The 23,544-nt window shown below is 57.2% G+C and overlaps 1 protein-coding gene across 12 annotated transcripts in view; it reads right to left on the reverse strand.

Moving 5' to 3' along the window:
• The window catches only part of KCNT1 (potassium sodium-activated channel subfamily T member 1), a 70,605-nt gene that overhangs the window by 45,820 nt on the left and 1,241 nt on the right, over positions 1-23,544 (reverse strand). For 11 of the 12 annotated variants that reach the window (XM_060300175.1, XM_060300174.1, XM_060300181.1 and 8 more), the window contains exon 2: positions 12,957-13,115. In XM_060300175.1, coding sequence (XP_060156158.1) covers positions 12,957-13,115 — 159 coding nt within the window. Of the gene's footprint in view, positions 1-12,956; positions 13,116-23,193; positions 23,313-23,544 lie in introns of all 12 variants that reach the window. The other variant, XM_060300176.1, reaches the window with a different exon arrangement.

The following is a 23,544-nucleotide window of genomic DNA, read 5'->3' on the forward strand; positions in this document are numbered from 1 at the left end:
GGAAGATGAAAGAGATGGACGGTGGTGATGGTTGCACATTAAGAATATGCTTGAGGGCTTCCCTGGTGGTGCAGTGGTTGGGAGTCCGCCTGCCGATGCAGGGGACACGGGTTCGTGCCCCGGTCCGGGAGGATCCCACATGCCGCGGAGCGGCTGGGCCCGTGAGCCATGGCCACTGAGCCTGCGCGTCCGGAGCCTGTGCTCCGCAACGGGAGAGGCCACAACAGTGAGAGGTCTGCGTACCGGAAAAAAAAAAAAAAAAAAGAATATGCTTGCTGTACTTAAAGACAAAGACTGTAACAAGAAGCAAAGAAGGGCATTACATAATGATCAAGGGATCAATACAAGAAGAATATATAACAATTATAAATATATATGCACTCAACAAAGGAGCACCTAAACTCATAAAACAAACATTAATAGACACAACGGGAGAAATTGACAGTAACACAATAATAATAGGGGACTTTAACACCCCACTTAAATCAATGGATCAGACAATCCAGACAGAAAATCAATAAGGAAACACCACTGGTCTTAAATGACACATTAGACCAGGTGGACTTTATATATATATATATATATATATATATAGAGAGAGAGAGAGAGAGAGAGAGAGGGAGAGAGAGAGAGAATGACTCATCCCAAAGCAGCAGAATACACATTCTTTTCAAGTGCATATGGAATATTCTCCAGGATAGATCACATGCTAGGCCACAAAACAAGTCTCAGTGAATTTAAGAAAACTGAAATCATATCGAACATCTTTTCCAACCACAACACTATGAAACTAGGAAAAAAACTGCAAAAACCACAAACACGTGGAGGCTAAACAATATGCTACTGAACAACGAATGGATCACTGAAGAAATTAAAGAAGAAAATAAAAACATACCTGGGGACAAATGAAAATGGAAACACAATGATCCAAAATCTGTGGGATGCAACAAAAGCAGTTCTAAGAGGGACGTTTATAGTGATAGTGATACAAGCCTATGTCAGGAAATAAGAAAAATCTCAAATAAACAACCAAACTTTACACCTAAAGGAACCAGAAAAAGAAGAACAAACAAAACCCAAAGCTAATAGAAGGAAAGAAATCATAAAAATCAAAGCAGAAATAAATGAAGTAGAGAGTAAAAAAAGCAATAGAAAAGATCACTGAAACTGAGAGCTGGTTCTTTGCAAAGGTAAAGAAGATAGATAACCTTCAGCCAGGTTCACCAAGAAAAGAAGAGGGAGGGTCCAAATCAATAAAATTCTAAATGAAAAAGAAGTTACAGCTGATACCACAGAAACACAAAAGGTCATAAGAGATTACTACAAACAACTGTATGCCAATAAAATGGACAACCTAGAAGAAATGGACAAATTCCTAGAAATGCACAATCTCCCAAGACTGAACCAGGAAGAAATAGAAAATAGGAACAGACCAATTACCAGTAATGAAATTGAATCAGTAGTAAAAATCTCCCACAAACAAAAGTCCAGGACCAGAGAGCTTCACGGGTGACTTCTACCAAACCACTAGAGAAGAGTTAACACCTACCCTTCTCAAACTATTCTAGAAAATTGCAGAGGAAGGAATGCTTCCAAACTCATTCTATGAGGCCAGCATCACCCTGAAAGCAAAACAAGACAAAGATATCAAAAAAACGAAAATTACAAAAAAAAGAAAATTACAGGTTAATATCACTGATGAATAAAGATGCAAATATACTCAACAAAATATTACCAAACTGAATTTAATAATACATTAAAAAGATCATACACCATGATCAAGTGGGATTCATCCCAGGGATGCAAGGATGGTCCAACAGCCACAAATCAATCAATGTGATACACCACATTAACCAATTGAAGAATACTAACCATACGATCATCTCAACAGATGCAAAAAAACCTTTTGACAAAATTCAACATATTTTTATGTTAAAAACTCTCAACAAAGTGGGTATACAGGAAACAAACCTCAACACAATAAAGGCCACATATGACAAGTCCACAATTAACAACACAGTCAATGGTGAAAAGCTGAAAGCATTTCCTCTAAGATCAGGAACAAGACAAGGATGTCCATTCTTGCCGCTGCTATTAAACACAATATTGGGAGTTCTAGCCACAGCACTCAGACAAGAAAAAGAAATCCAAATTGGAAAGGAAGAAGTAAAACTGTCACTGTTTGCAGATGACATGATACTATACATAGAAAATCCTAAAGATGCCACCAGAAAACTGCTAGAGCTAATCAATGAATTTGGTAACATTGCAGGACACAAAATTAATATACAGAAATGTGTTGTACTTCTATACACTAAAAACAAACTATCAGAAAGAGAAGTTAAAAAAAATCCTGTTTACCATCACATCAAAAAAAAATACCTAGGAATAAATCTAACTAAGGAAGTAAAAGATCTGTAAGAAAACTGTAAGACACTGATGAAAGGAACTGAAAATGACACAGAGGTCAAGATATATCATGCTCATGGATTGGAAAAATTAATATTGTTTAAATGACCATACTACTCAAAGCAATCTACAGATTCAATGCAATCCCTGTCAAAATACCAATGGCATTTTTCACAGAACTAGGACAAATAATTCTAAAACTTGTATGGAAACACAAAAGCTCCTGACTGGCCAAAGCAATCTTGAGAAAGAAGAACAAAGCTGGAGGTATCATGCTTCCTGACTTCAGACTATACTACAAAGCTATTGTAATCACAACAGTATGGTACTGGCACAAAAACAGAAATATAGATCAACAGAACAGAATAGAGAGCCCAGAAATAAACCCACACACTTATGGTCGGTCAATCTGTGACAGAGGAGGCAAGAATATACAATGCAGAAAAGACAGTCTCTTTCCCAGTGGTGCTGGGAAAACTGGACAGCTACATGTAAAAGAATGAAATTAGAATGCTCTCTAACACCATATTAAAAAAAAACTCAAAATGGATTAAAGACCTAAATGTAAGCCCTGAAAACATAAAACCTAGAAGAAAACAAAGGCAGAACACTCTCTGACCTAAGTCGCAGCAATATATTTTTGGATTTGTCTCCCAAGGCAAAGTAAACAAAAACAAAAGTAAACAAATGAGACCAAATTAAACTAAAAGCTTTTGCACAGCAAAGGAAACCACCAACAAAACGAAAAGACAACCTACCAAATGGGAGAAAATATTTGCAAATGATATGACCAATAAGGAGTTAATACTCAAAGTACATAAAGAGCTCATACAACTCAATAACAAAAAAACAAACAACTGGATTAAAAAATGGGCAGAAGACCTGAACAGACATTTTTCCAAAGAAGGCATACAGATGGCCAACAGGTACATGAAAAGCTCAACATCACCAATCGTCAGAGAAATGCAAATCAAAACCACAATGAGATATCAAGTCACACCTATCAGAATGGCTAACATCAAAAAGACCACAATTAACAAATGTGGGCGAGGATGTGGATAAAAGGGAGCCCTAGAATACTGTTGTTGGGAATGTAAATTGGTGCAGCCACTGTGGAAAACAGTATGGAGCTTCCTCAAGAAGGTGAAAATAGAACTACCATAGGATCCAACAATCCCACTCTCCTGGGTATATATCCCCCAAATCCTTGAAAACACTAATTCAAAAAGATACACGCAACCCAATGTTCATAGCAGCATTATTTACAATTGCCACAATATGGAAGCAACCTAAGTGTCCATCAACAAATGAAAAGATAAGAAGACGTATGTATAAATACAATGGAATACTAGTCAGCCCTAAAAAAAAAAAAGAAATTTTGCCATTTGCAGCAACGTGGATGGACCTGGAGGGTATTATGTTTAGTGAAATAATTCAGAAAGAAAAAGGCAAATACTGTGTTATCACTTATATGTAGAATCTAAAAATAAAACAAAGGAATGAACATAACAAAACAGAAACAGACTCAGAAACAGAAACTGACTCTGGCCCTCCCACCTCCCTCTTCAAAAAGACCTGTGATCCCATGGGGTCCACCCAGATGATCCAGGACTGTCTCCCCATCTCAAGATCCTTAACTTCAACACATCTGCAAAGCCCCTCTCGTCACCTAAGACACTTGCAGGTCCCAGGCATTAGGACATGTACATCTTTGGGAGGGGGGCATTGCTCAGCCCATCACACATAGTGAACCTATGTAACGCCATTAGCCAATACATGAAACCCAGAAAGAGTAGTCCAGAAAACACACCTTCAGCTGTCATCCTTTGAGGCTGCTATAATACACTTTGAAAACCGGTAATTAAATGGAAAGGATTGAGCGTGTTTTCCTGCTTTCTCAGCAGGAATTACGTTTCGGGGTGTACAACCAGCTCCCATTGATATAGGAAAACCACCAGTTAAAGAAGAATGTGGCTTATACTCAAGGAGGGTGGAGCAGAGCCGGAAAGGAGCTTGTCCAAGCCGCCGCAGAACGTGGGGTCAGGGAGGACGTCCAGTGGGGTTGCCACCCTTAGCTGCACCAAGGAGGGGGAACGCATGGCCGTATGACGACGGATCACCTCGCACAACTGCCCCGTGCAAGGGCTGGGCTGTCATCGTTAAGCCATCGTGTCCCTCTGGCCATCTCTAACGGAGGGACAACCAGGACCTGGGGCAACATGGGGACCGTGGTGGCACTTAAAACCTTCTCTTGCCTGAAACATTTGAGTTCCGTCCACGAGCCCTTCAGATCCAACATCCAGTTTACAGGAATACTGGAGGCGGAGCAACAAGCTGAGCCACCCACCAAGAGGCAACCAGACACACAGACGGCAGGACATTCTGTAGGACCAGAGGTCTGGCGTGTCAGCTGCCTATGCTGTGTGACAAATTGCCAACTTCACAGCTTAAAGCAACATAGACTCGCAGTGCCGAGGTTAGAAGACCGGGTGTAGCTTAGCTTGGTGTCTCGCTTAGGGTCCCACGCATCTGAAATCAGCATCAGCAGGGTTGAGTTTCCACCTGGACCCCTGGGGAAAATCCGCCTCCAGGCTCATCCAGTTGGCTGGATTCAGCTCCTGGCGGCTGTAGGACTGAGGTTCCCCTTTCCTGCTGGCTGTTGGATGCTCAGCCCCTAAAGGCTGCCCTCCATCCCTGGGCCCCTCCACCTTTAAGGTGGCAATCGTGGGTCAGATTCCCCTGTGCCCCAAATCTTTTCTTCCACTTCCAGCCAGGGAAAACACTCTTGCTTTCAAAGGGCCCCTGTGACCAGAAAGGGCCCAACCTCCTGGTGACTAACTCAGCCAACTGGTTAGTAACCTTACTTATAATGCAGAATTGCCGTGGGTATGAGCTTCCTATGGCTGACGTAACAAAGTACCCCAGTCTGGAGGGCTTGAACAACAGAAATTCGTCCTCTCCCAGTTCTGGAGGCCAGAAGTCCAAGATCAAGGTGTCAGCAAGGCCGGCTCCTTGTGAGGCCGTGAGGGAGGATCATTCCAGGTCTGTCTCCAGATTTCTCTTTTTTAAAAGGTCACCAGTAGGGACTTCCCTGGTGGTCCAGTGGCTAAGACTCCGCATTCCCAATGCAGGGGGTCCGGGCTTGATCCCTGGTCAGGGAACTAGATCCCACATGCTGCAACTACAAGACCCTGCACATAGCAACGAAGATCCCACGTGCCGCAACTAAGAGACGGTGCAGCCAAAAATAATAATAATAATAAAAAATAAACGTTAAAAAAAAAAGGTCACTAGTCATGTTGGATTAGGGCCCACCCTAATGACCTCATGCTCATGTAATGACCTCTGAAGACCCTACTTCCAAATAAGGAGATCCTGGGGGTGACATTTCACCATCTTTACCGGCTTGGAGATTAGGGTGGGGGACCTGGGGAGGCCACACTTGGTAGGAGCCACTCTGGATTAAAAGGAGTCAGTGAACCGTAATAACCAGATGCAACACAATATTCCTGGACCAAACAAACCAGCCGAGAAGGACAGGTTGGGGCCACCAGGGAAATGTCTCCCCCAAGGCAGGTATGTGCTGCCCCCTCCCTGGACTCCACCCTGGCTGCAGACCCAGAGCCAGGAGCCCTCACCCACTCCCCCCAGGCTCTCTGATCACCTCGTGGGCACCACCCGGGGCTCCCCGACTTCTCAGGGGAGACGCCTCCTCTCCTCCTGCCTCCCCAGTGCAGACACGAGTCTCAGGAGATGCCCCATAGATGCCACACAAAATCTGTGCTCCCCCAGAGGCTCCAGGGGAGGGTCCTTCCTGCTTCTTCCAGCTCCGGGCGGCCCCAGGTGGCCCTGGCTTGTGGCCACGTCACCCCAGTCTCTGCTCCGTCTCCCCAAGGCTTCTCCTGTGTGTCTTTCTCTTCTTACAAGGATACCAGTCAGCGGATGTAGGGCCCACCCTAAATCCAAGATCATCCCATCTCAAGATCTTTACCTTAATTACACCTGCAAAGACCCTATTGCCAAAAAGGTCACGTTCCCAGGTGCCAGTGGACATGAATTTGGGGGACACCATTTCAAAGCACTGCAGTAGGTCCGCGGTTCTTTCCTGCAGACCCCCCTCCTAAAGTTCCCCCGATCAGCTGTGCGACCTTGAACAGGTCTTTTCCTGCACATCTGCCTCTACTCCCCAGGTGCCTGCACCCCGTGGCTGAGGGGAGAGGGGAAGGCTCTCCCTCTGGGGACCCTGGGATGTTCTCGGGGTGTAAGGAATCTGAAAGCAAGGCAGAGCTTAACCCCATGAAAGGTTACCAGCCATCTCTTTTTTTAAAATTTTTTTAATTAATTAACTTATTTTAGTTTTGGCTGCGTTAGGTCTTTGCTGCGTACAGGTTTTCTTTAATTGCGGCGAGCGGGGTCTACTCTTCCTTGCAGTGTGTGGGCTTCTAGTTGCGGTGGCTTCTCTTGTTGCAGAGCACCGGCTCTAGGCGCAAGGGCTTCAGTAGTTATGGCACGCAGGCTCAGTAGCTATGGCTCATGGGCTCTAGGGCGCAGGCTCAGTAGCTGTGGTGCACGGGCTTAGTTGCTCCACGGCACGTGGGATCTTCCCGGACCAGGGCTCAAACCCGTGTCCTCTGCCTCAGCAGGTGGATTCTCAACCACTGCGCCACCAGGGAAGCCCCGGCCATCTCTTTTGTAGCGTCCACCTTGTTTCCCCAAGCCTGCTGTGGATGGAATGTGTGTGTCTCCCCAAACTCACATTGAAGCCCCAACCCCCAGTGAGATGGTGTTTGAAGGTGGGGCCTTAGGAGGTGATTAAAGTTAGATGAGATCCCGAGAGTGGGGCCCTAAGATGGGATTAGTGCCCTTATGAGAGCACGTGCTCTCTGTGTCTCTGCCTGTGTCTCCCATGAGGACACGGTGAGAAGGAGTCTGTACACCAGGAAGAGGTCCCACCAGCCCCCCCGCCCACCCCTGGCTGGTATCTGATCTCAGACTTCCAGCCTCAGAACTGTGAGAATTAAGTGTCTGCTGGTGCGAAGCCCCTAGGCTGGGGTGTTTGTCACAGAGCTCGAGCTGCCTGAGACCCAGCCTGGACACTCTCACCTCCCATTTTCACTCCAAGTGGATGAAGCCGAATGACACGTGCACAGAATTTTCAACGGCAAATGGCACATCGTGGGAAGCATATCAGGAGTGAAGGGAACCGCAATGTGAAACAGAAACCGAGCGTGCTTTCCGTGACACTGGAGGATGCTGGCCACCCTCTCGCTGGATGTCTGTGTTCTGCTTTGCACTAATCGGGAGGGATTTAATTTTGATTTGTGCGCACAAGTCCCCGGGATGCAGGCTTAGAGGCAAAGAGGTGCACTGAGATGTCCAACACCAGGGGCCGGGATGGGGACCCGGCTCCCAGGGACGCCCAATTCGCCATCTCAGGGTCTCCCGCAGTATCCTCGGGATGTGGGCAAGGGGAGCCAGGGCCCCTTCTCATCACAGAACTGCTAACACCTTGACTGGTCTACCCCTAATCCTGGGTCACTGAGAGTGTGGCTGTCTTCCAGGTGCAGACTCAGGTCCAGGAGCCCCGCCGACCTGCCTTGGTGTCCACGGGCTGGTGTGGAGGTGATCACACCGCTGCTCACACGTGTGTGCGCCCCTCCATCACCCACACCCTCCCCGTCCTGTTTGTTCTCATTCCTTCATCCTCCATCTTCTCGCTGTCTATCCTGCCTGCTCCTGGCCTCCCAGGACCGGGGGTGACCCAAGCCCCCACACGCCCACCCAGAGGGAAGGACACAGAATGGAGGAAGGCGCGGCCTGCCCCTGGGAGCACCGGCCACTCTCTGTGGGGGGGCCCCAGGTGACCATGGGGAGAACTAGACCTGGCCCAGTCCTACAGTGGTGTGGCAGAGATGCAGGCAAATGAGCCCCAGGCCCGGAAAGTGCTAGAAAGATCGATATAAATCTTACCCCCTTGGGACACAGCACACAGAATCGGCCAGGACCTGAGCCTTTCCTTGGTCTAATCATGCAGACAGAGGAGAGTGAGTCCCCAAGAGACACAGGGACACTGAGAGAGCCGCCTGGCGGCGTCCGGGTCAGCTCCCAGTGTCCATGCACCCAGCGCGCTCGCCACTGTTCTGTCTATGGTTTAAAGTCAGAAACTGCAGAGACGGAGGCAGACGGGAGAAGGCAGAAGGCACGCAGCTGCGGAGGACGTGGGCAGATCCCAGGAGGAGGTGAAGGACCCTGGGCTCAGGTGGGAGGGAGCTGAGGTGAGCACAAGCGTTTCAGGCCTGGGCTACGGAGGAAGCTGGGAGTGTTGGGGGCCCACTGGAGAGGGTGGTGTGAGGGCAGGCAGCCGTCCAGGGCGCAGAAGCAGCCGCCCCAGGGGTGACCAACTTACGCAGGGAGGGGGTCCGGGAGGACCCCCGGGCCTTGGGCCTGAACACCCAGGTGGCTGCTCTGGGTGGGGAGGGGCTGTGGGGGGAGGTGTGGCATCTGGCTTTAGACCCACACTCCGGGGTGCTGGACAACATGTCCCCCGCACCCCAGCACCATCCAGTCCTAGTCTGCATGGAGCTGAAGGTGGCAGGGGACCCCCAACCTGCCTGGGCCCCACCAGCCTGCGCCACCACCATTTCCCAGGTGGGCCATGTCCTCCAAGGCTTTCAGGTCTGTGACGGACAGAGGCCCCTGGCCAGGATGGGGCCGGCATCCCACCTTTGCCCCATCCTGACTGCGGCTAAGCAGAAGCCAGGCCCTGGGAATTTAAAGGTAAAACCAGGGGCTTGAACTCAGCCCCCGCGCAGGGAGAACCCAGGGGACCCCGGGGGGCTGGGCCTGCTCCAAAGGCACCTCTCTGAGCCCTGCCTGCCCCTCCCAGAGCCCAGCCCAGGGGTCGGAGGGTCCAGCCCTGGGGGCCATGGCTGCCAACAGTGGCTCCTGCAGGGCGGGGCAGGGGTCTGTCCTCAGGGCGCTGCCCGCAGCGCAGGCCTGCCTCCCCACTTCTCGGCTTGCTGGGTGAAACAACACGGGGTGCCGCTCACTCCCACAGCAGCAGCCAGGCTCCATCCTCTGCTGCTGGGAGCTCAGGGAGACACAGAACAGGGCCCTTCTGGGCAGCGCTCTAACCCTGGAGGCCTGGCCTCCTCACCTCCCTGCAGCCGCGCTGCCCCGGAGCCCCCAGAGGGGCGCACACGCCTCCCCACCCCCCCACCCCGTCCCCCACTAGATGCCTGGGGGCGGGGGGGCACGGACCCTGACGTCACCTCCTGCTGTGGGCTGGGGTCCTGGACAGACAGGCAGCTGGGGAAAGCAGCTGGTCCCAGCACGCGGGCCAGGAGAACACCTGGCCGGGCCTTCTCACCTGTGGCTCTGCCCACCCCAGCCTTTGGCTGGTTCTAACCCTCGTGGGAGACGAGCCTGTGGTGGGACAGCCCGTGTCCCCCGCACCGCAGTGCAGAGAGGGTGTGAGGTGTGGCGTTTGGCTGGAGCCTCGTGTCCATGTTACAGACCAGGAAAGGAAGCAACACTTACAACGACCAAAGCCCCGTCTGCAAAGCCCTTTCCCGCTCCCCTCACAGCCGCCTCTTTCAGGCCAGGCCACCAGCAGCCCTCTGCAGGAGGCGGAGCGGGCGTGGGGGCTCACCGCTCAGCCAGGCCTGCAGCCCCTGAGCCCCACAGGGGGCCCTCAGAGCCCCAGGTCCATCCCCCAGGACCAGGTACACCAGGCGCACTGGAGGGTCCGCTGCGGACGGGGAGGGGCCTCCTGGAGCTGCCCCTTGGCTCCTGGGGCGAAGGGGCAGTGAGCTGACCCGGGACAGGGTAGGGAGCCCCGAGCCCCAGGCCTTGGAGGGTCCAGGTCTAGGGCTTCTGCCTAGAGCCCTGCTCCCCAGGAGCCCTGAGACCCGGCCACAGGCAGTGATGAGGGTCCCCTAGGACCCTGGCTTCCCCCTGAAGGTGGGCCAGTCCTGGCTCTGCCTGCCTCCTCGCTGCCCCCCTGCAAAAGGCTGGCCAGCAGTCTCCTTCGCTCACGCGGGCTGAGCCCCCCTCCCCCCAAGGCCACGGTGTGTGAGGCTGTGGTGACTCATGGCTGTGGCTTTATTCCCCTGGAGAACAGGAAGCCCACAGCCCTGGCCGCCTACCCACAGCCTGCCAGGAGTCGGGCAGCAGCGCCCCCGCTCACCCCACAGAGGCTGCCCTGGGGCGCGTGAGCGGGGCTGGAAAGGAGCCCAGGCAGCAGGGACCCGGGAGCGCGCGCGGGAGGGCAAGCACAGCTCTTCTCCCCGAACCCACGACGCCCCCCGTCTGCAGTGCCGATTCGCCCAGGCCACCGGCCCTTCCTCCTGCAGCCCCAGGACCCCGGCCCCGGCCCAGCCCCGGGTTCTGCGGGACTGTCCCTGGGGCACACGGAAGCACGGGGTGAGTGCACACGGCCCTGCTGGTGGGGCAGCCTGGCCTCCTTGGCCTCCAGCCTCTCGGGCCCTCCGGCTGCCCCACAGCCTCTCAGCCCCAGTGCCTGCTCCCTTCCCTCACCCGATGTACAGACACATCCTTACCGCCTCTCCACGGTGCAGCGCAGGGTCTCCACGCCTGCCCGGGGGCCACAGGGGCCTGTCCTCTGGAGGACTCCCCCTACCCCCCCCCACACACACATACACACACACAGCCCGTCTCTGAACACCATGGGCACACAGCACAAAGTCCCTGGGCCCAGCACACAGGAGCCTTTCCCCCTGAAAACAAGGCCGAGGAGAACAGAGACTGGGGGGTTGCCAGGAGCTGCAGGGCAGTGACTGCTCACGGGTACGAGGTTTCCGTCTGGGGTGACGGAATGCTCTGGAACTACATAGTGGTGATGATGTATATGTGCCAAATGTCACTTCATACTTTAGGTTTTTTTACCTATATTTTTACCTAAATTACCTATATTTTACCACAATACCCCCCCCCCCCCGCCAAGCCACAGGGTCCAGAGCACGGTGGAGGATTCAGTGCCAGCTTCCCATTTCCCAGGGGACAGGGACAGTTCCCTCCAGGCAGACACACGCCACCCTTGGCTGACGGCAAGGACCTGCCATCCACTCCTAAAATCTAAGGGATGTGTCACTGCAGTTACACCAGCTGCAGTCACTGGCGTTTCTGGAGCATCTGGAGGCCCCGGGCCCACTCGGGGAGGTGGATGCTGTTTCCTGCCCGCCTATGAAAGAACCTCTGGGGCTGCTGTTATCGAGAATTAATCAAGTCCCAGCGGAGCAGGCTGGTGCTTCCTGGTGCTGACTCAGGAAGGTGCTGAGCTCACGTCTGGCTTAGAGAAGTGCTCAGCCTTGCCCTCCTCTGCCGCTGCCCACCCAGATAGCTAAGCGAACTCTTCACCTGGGCGTGCGTTTTCGGGTGGGTTTACCTATTACCACAGTACTCAGTCCAACAAGATAAAACTACACGGCCTTCATGTGCCCCTCTGCTGGGTTTGCACCCTTGGTTCTATGTGGGTGAAGCCCTTGGGTTCCATCTCTCCTCCTGATTCCACCTGGAGAATGCAACTGAATGCTATGGGAGGTCTGGAAGGATATTCTGCTTCCGGCAGGCAGAATGGATTTTAAACTCACTTTCCACAAGTCTCACACACAGTCCTCACATACTGGCCTCCTCCACAAGCACGATTTCTTTCCCAGCTGCAGCCGCAGCAGTGGATTATTCTGAGAGCCTGATCTGTGCCCTGACGGATTTCAACCTCACGGACTTCATGTGCTAACTTGAATAATTGCATTGTTGGGACAACTGCAGATTCACGAGCCCAGTTCAGGGCTTGGTGGGGAAGCAGACCCGCAGATACCGGGGCCCCTCTCCCAACACACTGCAAGGGAAGTGGTTCTGGTCCGAAGTCCCACAGGCTCCAGCGTGAGGCCCTGCACGCATAAAGAACTTCCCCCGAGGCTGACGGAGCTATGGTGCTGGGTGTTTACTGAGACAGCTATTTGGGGAAAGGGCAGAGAAAAGCAACATTCCTCCCAGCTTCCTGCCAGCCTCCTCAGCACATGAATTATTTCCAAGGGCTCGTTTTGCGGGTCCTTTGCCGAAAGACTCAAGTTCATTTTGCTTTGTGCCCCCCAGGAGAATCCGAGGTGAGGGCACGTTGTCATCCCTGCTAAGTGACCACAACATGAGCTCCCTTAATTAATAATAAATGACCACAGGCAGCGTCTGGAGGACGCCAGCCCTCAGCCAGCCTGCGGGGCTTCGCCACGTGGCGCTTCCGGCCCTGGCTCGTGCCCAAAATCAGCAGAGCTGCCAGCGGGACTGGGGGCCTGTGGGCAGAGCCGGCGAGGCTGGCCCGGGGATTGGTCTCTGGGACTCCCCAGCACAGAGTCTCCCGTCCCATCGTCCAGGCTCCTCCCGGGAAAATGCTTCCCACCCTCCCCACCCCCCAACTTCTCCGGGTCCCGGAAACCCGGGAAAGTTGAAGGGCGCGGGCCCGAGGCAGCGCGGGCGCAGCGGCGGCCTTCAGCACCACGGACAACTCCGCGCGCCGACCCCCGCCCTACCTGTCGTCGTTCTGGAAGGACTGGTCGCCCAGCAGCAGGTCCCGGAAGCGGTACCGCGGTGGCAAGGGCACGAGCTCCGAGTCCAGGTCGCTCATCTTGAGGCTGGCGGTGTCCAGGAGCGCGCCGTCCCCGCGGCCGCCGTCCCCGGCGCCGGGCTGCCTGCGGGCACACGCCAGCGCCCCCTCAGCCTGCGCCCGCGCTCGCCGCGCAGGGCGGCCCCCGGCCAGCACAGCCCCCACCGGCCCCGCCGCCCCCGGGCCCCCCACCCCCGGCCCGCGCGCCCCGCCCCCCCACGCGCCTGGCCTCGCAGCACAGCCCCGCCGCTGCGCCCACAGCTGCTGCCGGGCTGCGCGGCCCACTCGGAACAAAGCACCTCCAGGGCGTTGGGGAGGTCCACCACTGCGGATGGCAGGGGCAGGCGCTCACACCACCCCCGATGCCGCGGGGGCCGTGGAAGCCCTCCCGGCTCCCCCCACGCAGACTTTGCCAAAGCCGGCTGCTCAGCCTTTCTCAGGGCCCAGGACACCTAGCTCCCCCTCAAAGACCCCCTTCCAGACCCTCAGGCTGCTGGGCTCGGGGGAAGTGACCAGGAGGCTTAAGAAGAGGCCCTCATCTGCGGCCTCCCTGGGGCCGAGCAGCTCAGCTCGGATCAGAGCCTGCGAGGGGGTGTCAGCAGGGGAGGGCGGGATCCCTCTGAGCCCCTAGCTGTCCCTTTGCCCAGTGTCACCAGGATTCTGAGGCCACAGAGACCCCTGTCCCAATCACCTGGCAGTGGTAGAGCAGGGGTCACACCCGGTAACCCGGGAGGGTCCCTGGCGGTCTGCAGCCTCCTGGGGCACCGACACTCGTCTTCCGGGGCTCCTCCCCCTTTCCTGCCCCCACCTCCACACCCAGGCGACCTCTGGCTGCAGTTACCCTCACGCAGCGAGGCTCCCAGTTTCCAGCGTCCAGGGCAGCAGCCCCCAGGGCCCTCTGGACATCACAACAGGCCCTCTCTGCCCTCCAAGTCAGAGGCTCACTAGCTACCCCCGGAGCCCCGCCACAACACAGTGGTGCCGGATGCAGCAGAGCAGCTGCACGTCGATAACTAGTTAACTAGTGGGGATTCTCAGAGGCCCCGGCCACCAGCGCAAGTGGGAGTCAGGTCAGACCCCGGGGACCCCCGGCCCTCTGGCAACCACCTGACCTTCCAGGTTGAGTCCAGCCCAAGGCCACACCTAGGTGTTGCCCCTCAGCGCCCGGTGGGACACTGGTGGGGAGGCAGGAGTTATAATATCTCCCCGCAGCCTCTGCCCGCTGGGCTGAGCCCTCACTCTCTCTTCTAAGAGCCAAGACCCCGGGGTCGGGGGAGCAGCACATCAGCTGTGACCCTTTAGTGGTGGACCTGGGAATGGCCTCCTGGGCCCCTTCTCAGTCACCACAGGAGGCAGGGCAGATGAGTTGGGGCGGGGGGGAGGTGGGTTCTCCCCACTGTCAAGCCCGTCCCCCCAAGGGACAGGAGGAGGACGGAGGAGCCCAGCTCAGCCTCTGGGCAGGTGCAGGGGTCTGCTGACCACACTCACTCCCACGCTGAAAAACCACGGGCAGGCTGTACGAGAGGCTGGGAGGCCAGGGCCACTCACCTGGAGCACGAGGTCCACGCGGGCGGGTGGGCACTATGGACCCCTCCTCTCCCTCCCCAACCTGGGAAGGGCAGGCCCCCACCAAGGGCCTGGCCCATGCCTCCCGACCCCCTGGACGAGCAGCAGGCAGGTGTCAGCCCCCCATCCCACGGCCATCGGGAGCTGCTCAACGACCGTCCCAGGCCGAGGCTGCGAGAGACCACGTGGGCCCAACACGCCTGCGTGCCGTCCTCCCGGGTCTCGGGGTCAACCCCGAGGATCTGGCAGCATTCGAGAAATAACATTTCCTTAATTGCATCAGCATGGCCGCATGTTTTTCCTTAGTCACAAGCTGGTGGGGCCGTGGGTAGGGGCACGCAGGCGGGGGAACCACACGGGCCGAGGTTGGGGGCTGCGTCTTCTTGCTTTTGCCCCTTTCTTGCCAAAAGCCCCTTTCAATGGCAGAACCCCAAAAGGCTGCAGCTCCCCGGGCGTGGCTGCCTCTGACCCCCTCCCCACTCGGACCTGCTTTGGGTTTTCTCTCCTGGCCTCAAGGCCCGGACACGGCAGGGCCCGTGGAAGCGCTCGGAACCCAGGGCCGCTGTTTGCTGCAGGGGGACACAGCGGGGGTAGGAAGTGCACGAGGAGTCAGAAGGCCAGGCCCCTGCCCACACGCTGTGGCCTGGGGAGGATGAGGGGGGACGCTGCCCTTCTTCCCTGACGGTGCTGCTGGGACACCGGACACTGGAGTGAGCACAGGGTGCAGAGCAGATGCCCCACAGGCCTCCTGGCATCCTGCCTCGTTGCACCAGCGGAGCCGAAAGCCCACATGAACCTGAGTGTTTGTTGTGCTGGCCAAGAACCAGGGCCCCAGGTCTCCTGGAACGGTGCCGCTTGCAGGAGGGAGGGGGCGGGCTGAGGCCTCTCTCCAGGCCCAAAGGCTTGTGTCGCTGAGAGCTCTTGGGCATGCGGGAGTGTGGGGGGTCCCACCCGCCTCGGAGCTGAGATGGTCCAGGTGGGGCGAAAGCAAGGCCCCACCTCGACCTCCTCATCTCTCCTTCCCACTCCCTCTTCCCTGCGGGCCCAGAGGGGCCGGGAGGAAGTCTGGGACCCCCAAACCACGCCCATTATCCTTTCTGTTCTGTGTGCTGGCCACATGGAAGAACGGCCGATTTCTATGAGAACTCAGTGCTTCGGTGGCATAAAGAAGGCGTCCGTCTCCCCGGCCCTAGCTTGCCCTCAGGACAAGCATGGAACTTCATCTGTGCGACTCACCAACCCCCTGCCGAGCCAGGGCAGAGCAGTCCCCTCCAAGGCGAGGCCTTGGGGACTCTCAGGGCCCGGCGGCGTAAACCCGCAGGCCCGGGGAGCCACCAAGGGTCCCGATGACTGAGCGGGCTCGGTCCTGCCCCATGAGTCCATGCTGGGTGGCCCCATGAGAGTCACTTCACTCCCTGAGCCTCAGTTCCCTCATCTGTAGATGAATGTCCTGACGCCGTCTACCTTTAGCGGGTGACTGTGAAGATGTAAGGAGACAGCAAGGTTGAGGTGTGCAGCGTGGTATCCAGCACACGGGGGCGTAATCCACGTCAGTTTTTAATCTGGGGCTGGTGAGCTAGCAGTTTGGCCAAATTCCAGTGGACGAAGGGTCTGGCCCCAGGCGTCAGGTTCCTGGGATGGCCAGCTCCCCATCACGGTCTCCCCAGTTTGGCCGGAGGCCCCTCTGGGGGGCTTAGACTCGGGATGCCCACCTACGGGATCCAACAAGGGAGGCTAAGGAGGAGAAAGGAAACCAACACCTGGCACACATGGCGGGAAGTCATCTCCCAGTTTGGTGCACCTGTGCTCGCGCGCCCTGACCCTCCGGGCCCAGGGGAGGGAGAGCCAGGGCCCCAGCACCCAGTGCCAGCCGTGTGCCAGGCACTGTGAATGCAGCATGTGGCACAGAATCCTCAGAACCCCGCGTGCAGCCGGGACTCCCCGTCCCTCCGACGGGAGGTGAGGACCTCTGGGCTCACACAGCCCAGGAAGAGGCCCACAAAGTGGGGCGTGGGGAAGCCAGGTACACCTGATATGGGGCCGTCCTGTTTACCAGCAGCTGCACTGCCTACAGGCGGCCAAGGGGAACCCCTCTGAGGGCCAGGACTCCTGCTTCCCTTCCCTCCCAAATCCGCCCCCTTGGTGGTCAAGGAGTCAAGCACAGCTGAGGAGGGTAAAGTGGTCAAAAACCTGCTTCTCCGGCCAAAGGCCCCAGGCCCCAGTAGTCGCACAAGTTCCGCCACCTCAGTCCATCCATTCCAAAGCTCAGAAACAGAAGCGACTTTGCTCATTCTCCTAATCCCATCACCCAAGTCAGGTGCAGACAACGCCAATGTATACATGAGACAATCTCCCTTAATACTCTAGAGGCAAAAATCCTAAGGAAACTGTTACTGAATGGAATGCAGTGCATAACGACACCGCGCCGGCGATACCAGATAGGATTTATCTGAAAAAGAGCGCAGTATACTTCACCATGCAAAGAAGCTAAAGGAGGGCTTCCCTGGTGGCGCAGTGGTTAAGGATCCGCCTGCCAATGCAGGGGACACGGGTTCGAGCCCTGGTCCGGGAAGATCCCACGTGCCGCGGAGCAACTAAGCCCATGAGCCTCAGCTACTGAGACTGTGCTCTAGAGCTCGCGAGCCACAACTACTGAAGCCCGTGTGCCTAAAGCCCATGTTCCGCAACAAGAGAAGCCACTGCAATGAGAAGCCCACGCACCACAACGAAGAGTAGCCCCTGCTCGCCGCAACTAGAGAAAGCCCGCACGTAGCAACGAAGACCCAATGCAGCCAGAAATAAATAAATAAAGTTATTTAAAAAAAAGAAATTAAAGGAGAAAATTCATATGATCTTGTGAGTAGATACAGAAAAAGATTTGTTAAGACCCCCAAACCCATTAATACATTAGATATAGGGGGAGATGTTCCTAATTTGATTAACAACAACCAAAAAAAATCCAGGCAATGGTGGAATCCTGGAGGCATTCCCGCTCCAGTTGGGAACACAAGAGTCTGCCCACCACGATGGGCGTCCTCGGCTCCCACTGAGACGAAGCAAAGAGTAAGAGAAGGAAGAGATGGGGCTCTCACTGTCTGCAGCAGGCATCACCGTTTGCCAGGAAAACCCAAGAAAATCAGTTGAAACCTATTAGAACAAATGAGAGCAGCTAACGGGGTCACACAAACCCAAGGCAGGAGCGACAAGGCAGCATCACGGGAGGGAGGGCCTGCTCACGGCAGCCGTGCGAACTCAGGAACCGGGGCCCCACTTGCCACCGGCCTCCAGGACCACTCAGAGCAACGGCCCACCGCTCTCCGGCGCTCTCACCGACAGCAGGAGGGGGTCGTGCTCCCAGAGCTCAGCAACCCTCCTCCAGGGGAAGAGGCAAAGCTGATGAGCTCCCGCCAATGCACACACGCATCTTCTCAGAACCTGTTTCCGAGATTCCCGCTGAAGGACAAATATGCGAGACCTGCCAGGACAGGTGTAAGAGGAAAACAGAGAAGGGACGGGCCTTGCCAGCTGTCAGGGCTAATTTACAGCTCCAGCAACGGGATCTCTAGGGCTTGGTACGAGAGAGAACACAGAGCAAGGGAATTCAGGAGAGAAAGGAGGCCTCGGGAGGGACATCAGTAAGTCAGTGCTGCTGTTGGAATGAGAGCAGCCCAACCCATCCTCAGGGCCTCTCACGGGATGCTCACAACACCCTGTGTGGTGGGAATGGCGTCCCCCCAGTTTGCTGACGGGGAAACAGACACCACAGAACTGAAGTAACTCAGCTACCTGGGCAGGGCCAGTGCCGGAGCTCAGGTACTCTCAGTGGCTACGCCATCCGGCCGCGGGCCTTCCGTCAGCTAAAGAAAGACCCCAGCTCACAGCCCCCAAACGAGGAGGAGCCTGGAAGAGAATGCAGGGCAAAGATGCGTGGGGTCCAGAAGCTTCTTGTTCAGCAGGACAGACGTATCAATGCTTCCACGTGGGAACAAGACGCTTTTATTTAAAGACACGCTGATGAAAGGGAAGAACAGTGAGAGAAATCAGGTCGGTGCAAGGATGCCTGCAAGTCACGCAGGAAAGACAGACAGGCAGGAGGAGGCAAAGGATGAACGAACAGCAGCTCAAAGAAGAGAAAACAAAAAAGTCAACTGACACACACGTGAAGGACCTGCTGCCTCCCCGGCCACTAGAGAGACAGCCCAGCAAGTACCATGATGGCGGGGGGGGGGACTCTCTGACCCCGAGACTCCAGCTGGGACACCCTCCTCTGTGCCTAGGACGCTGGGCACAGACCCTAGCTTCACGATGACCCTGCAGAAGGCCCGGACGTGTGCTACGCAGGACATGCTGCGCTGTGAACACGCAGGTCCCAGTGACCCGAGTGGACACGTCTCTACAAAAGAGCAGCCCTCTCAAAGGATCCCGTTTAGGTTAAAAACGAAACAATCTGCTCGGAGAGGAGCCCAGTGAGACGGGGCTTTCTCTAGCTGCCTGGCTCATACCAGCTGTGCAGGATGTCCCCACCGCACAGTGACAGCTCGGCGGGTGTGGGGGTGGCGAACGGTGAGCTAAGGGCTGTGCCTCAACCTTGCTGCTACACCAGGAGACGTACCGAGCAAGGCTTGAGTTACTGGACGTGAGAAGCGCCAGGACGACCTTCCTCTCCCCACACATCACCAGGCTGCAGCCGCAGCCCCAGCCCTTGTCCTGGGCCCAGCCACGGGCCGGTCTCTGGGGAGGAAGGGCATATGACATCCTGGCGAAATGTCCCTTCTCCCCCCAAGGCTCCTTTATAAAGGAGTCCGGATTGCTTGCAATGCTCAAGCCAACCTGGAGTAGGACTGAGGGACACCCCCTCAGGCTCAAAGACGCGCTCTCTCTCCTCAGATGCATCCTTCAGTAGCTCACACTCGGTTCAAAATTTCCAAGGAAACTGGAGACCTATGACTGACAGAGGGATGGGGGATGTGTGCACGTGTGTGCACATGCGTGGGTACGCATGGACCTGTGTGTGTGCCTGCGTGCACACAGGCGTGTATGTGTGTATGCACAGTGCACACGCATGCGCACACATCCCTGCCCAGTGCCCCGCAGGGGAGTCCTGCAGACGTCACAGCACCACCAGGGTCGGGGAGCCGTCAGTCGAGCGCTGGGCTGGGTGCCCGCGGAAGCAGAAAACCGCCGAATCCCTCTGCTGACCGCGACACCCACCATAATAAAAAGGCCAAGCTGCTCAAGCTGCCTAGAGCTGGCGGGGGTGCACATCTGGGGAAGGACCACCCTCTCCCTCGGGGAGGAGCCTTTGAGTCAACGCCGTGGACGGCTGCTCACCGCCGTCTCCGAGCTGCATCAGATCCCAGAGGGGAAGCTCAGAACACGTCGTCGTTGTGCCAAATTCAAGCTGGAGAGCTATCGAAACAGACACTTCATAGCAGCTACCCCCGGCACAAAGCCAGCCCACAGGACAGCGAGGAGGGGCCTGGTGGCCGTGTGGCCACGGGGCCTTGGGCGTGGCCACGGGGGCGCCATCCCCACCCCGGGCCTTCCCCAAGCCGTGGGCCCGCCCCCAGACACAGGGGAGGCAGAAGCCACGGGGATTGCAGTTCCCACCCTCCCGGCCGCACCCCTGGGCTTGGATATACCTCTGGGGAGAGCCCATGCCGCACGCCCCCGCGGGGGATGCAGTGTGCCCGGGGCCCTCAGTGCCGGGCAGCGAGCCCACGTCCGGATGGCAGACCCAGCACTCACCCCCTGGGTGCCCGCCCCCTGGCTGGGTGCGTGGTGGCCACTGGGAGGTGCCGAGGGAGGCCTGGGCCGAGCTGCGGGGGGCTGAGGCAGAAGGCTGCCCTGTGTGCCCCACCCCCACAGCCGTGGGACTGGGCACGACCGTGTCCCTGCTCAGCCACCAGGCTCCAAGGGCTGGCACAGCCTGCAGGGGCACTCTGGGCCCTGCCTGGAAGCTGAGGCCCACGTGGGGACACCCTGCCCACACCGCACACCCGGCAGGTCCCTCTCCTTAGAGCCTCACGTCCCAGAGAATCCAGCTCCCCGGCTGGCCTCCCTGTCCTTTGTCCTGTGACATCTGCCAGTACCTCCAGGGTCACCTCTCCCAACACCCTGGGGGCCCCCATGTCTGCCAGATGGGGTGAAATTCCGCACTCGCCTGGCACCTGGGGCCTCCGTCCCTGATTTAAGACTCGGAGCTCTTCCCAAGATCAGACACCTGCCGAGAGGTGTCCAGCAGCAACCTCTGGCCCAGCAGCCAGGGTCTCTGTGAAGACGGCTGAAGGCTCACGTGGGGCCTCCCCCGGGGCGGGAGGCTGTCCTATGGGCAGGAGGGGGGTTTCTGGTCACGTCATCGTCAACGTGCAGGGCAGCATCCCAGGCCCGCAAGGCTGGCACTGCAGGGAGGCCTCCAGGGCTCACTGCCCCATGCAGGACAAGCTGGCCACAGCCAGAGAGACTGCACAAGGAACCCCGGAACACACCCCCTGTGGGAAGTCTAAATCGCAGAGCAGACCTCTTGGGAAAGGCCTTTCCAGGAACCCCAGCCCGGAGCTGGCCTACTGACCCTGCTTCGTCCTCTGCAAATGGTTTAAACTTGCCAGCGTCTAGTACGGGCCTCGGCTACGGGCCAGGCCTCCCCATCCCCGAGCACGGTAGGAGGAAGAGGTTTTGGTGAACATGGGTGGCCCATCCGCACACACAGCCCACAGAGTTCCCACGACTCCTTTAAAACCTCCCGTGTCATCAGGCGCTGCCCCTGGGCCAGCACCCATCTCGGGGCTCCACCCAGGGGCTCCACACACCCGGGCACAGCCTGCAAATCCCCATATCCTCGGGGACGGAAGGAGAAGCCTCAGGGCAGAGTTCATGATTCAGTCACGAAACCCTCTAACAAAGCACGACTCCTGCCGAAGCAGGGTCGTGCCAGGTAACCCGGGGTTAGTCAGACACACGGACAGGCTGGGACGCCCGTGGGAACGGTGGACGGAGCCCGCACGAGCGCACAGATGACACCCATGGACCCGCGCTGGACACAAGCCGAGCTCTGAGCGGGTGCCCCACCCCATCCCTGCTCACTCACCTCCGTCCTCCCGAGCTGTGGCCGTAGCCACCCCGGGCCGAAGGCGACCCCCAAGTTCCCTCTGGCCCCCAGACCAGGAAGCTGTCCCTCCTGCCGGACAAGACTGGCCTGCACCTCGGGCCTTGGGAACCTTTTCCCACGGACCCTGGGCCACTTCCTGCTGCCCCGCAGGCACCGCTCCCTAATATGGGCCGGGAGGGCTGGCCGTGACCTCCAGCCAGACATGCACCCTGGCGGGATGCCAGCCCTAGATCTGCGTCTTCCACCCTTGGGGCCCAGAGGGTCCCATGCTGGCCCTGGGTAGGCAGGGCTGTTGGGGGACCAGGAGGTTCCAGTGGGAAGGCGCAAAGCTAGGACTCTGGTTTCCAGGGCTGACCCTGCTGTGAAGCCTGGTGCGGGAATCCACCCCTCGAGCTCCACCAACCTGGATCCTCACACACCTACACGGGGTCTTCCCTCTCCAAGCTAAAGCCCAGCCCCCTGAGCTGCCAGCCTTGGCCTCCGCTGCCCCACCCCACCCCAGCCAGGCTCCCCTCTCAGCCAGTCTCCCCTGCTCTGGGCAGGCGGTGGGGTCCCTACCCAGCCTGCCTGACATACCCTTGGCCCTGGCAGCCACTCCACACGTGTCTGAAGCATGACGGCAAATCACTGCAGGGTCAGAGGTCAGCTCCGACCAGGGGAGAGGAGCACTGTCCCTGCGGACGCGGAGCCGTCTGGGGGACCGAGCCCCTACCTCGCCTGCAGCAGGCAGTCAAGTAGGGCAGGGCAACTGGACACGGGTCGTCAGAAAGATGGGTGACACCTGTCCAAGCAGGGACATGGGCAGAGGGGCATCCGGACCACGTCACAAGACCCCTCTCTGGTCACTTATTCTGTGCCTGACAGACGCCACCTGGTTGATCCCTCAGGGCAGCCCGAGGGAGGTCCAGGCTGTGCCCACCTCACGGGGTGAACTCCACTTCCCAAGGATGCCACCTGCACAGCCTGCTCTCAGGGCCCCTGCCTCTCACCCAAAGCTGTGCCCCTAGGACCCCACGGGTGCCAGGCCTGCGCTGTCCCTGCAAAGGGACCGCCCTGACCCTTGACGTGTGGCTGGAAGCTTCCCCTTCCGGTCCTGGTCCCTCACCAGGAATGGCCCTTAAAGACCATTCGCTCCACCACTCACTTGGCAAGCTGGGAAGCCAAGTCCCACAGGGAAACAGCCGGAGCACCTGGCCTTGAACCCCAGCATCCACCCCTTCTCCGGCCTTAGAACAGCTGACCGAGCGGGACCCAGAGTCCAAGGTTCTGCCCAGCCAGGGAGGGTCACACACAGGGCAGCGGCTGTGGGTGACCTGGAGTCTGGCTCCTGGTGCAGGGTGAGGGGCAGACATGTGTGCCTGTCCTCTGGGGCTGGTGGGGTGCGGAGGGCGCCCCTAGGACAGGGCCCTGGGGCAAACCCCCGTCGGGATTGTCACCGCTCTGCCCTTCCTGGGACGCCCACTGGCACGGTGCCCTCTGTGCCAGTCACCTGGACAGGCAGGAGCTTCGTGGCATCGTGGGACACTGCACAGGGAAGGTCGGCTCCCAGGCCACCTGGAAGCCCCTGTTAGTTAATTCTCTCCTCACACAGATGAATAAGCAGGGACCCTGAAAGACAAGTGACCAGCCGAAAATCACCAAGCGACTAGAACCCAGGACTCCTGCCCTTCATCTGACAGCCCACCTGCACCCCACACCCCAAACAAGGCTCTTAGGAGGAGCTGCCCTTGAAAACCCACTTCTACCTGGGGAAACCTGGCCCCTGTGCCTCACTGGGTACAGCGCTGCCACCCCCACTGGCTCCTCCCCCAGGCTTGACCAGAGAGGGGGCTGGGAGGCC

Source organism: Globicephala melas, chromosome 6 (genome assembly GCF_963455315.2).
Source record: "Globicephala melas chromosome 6, mGloMel1.2, whole genome shotgun sequence".
NCBI classification, from domain to species: Eukaryota; Metazoa; Chordata; class Mammalia; order Artiodactyla; family Delphinidae; genus Globicephala; species Globicephala melas.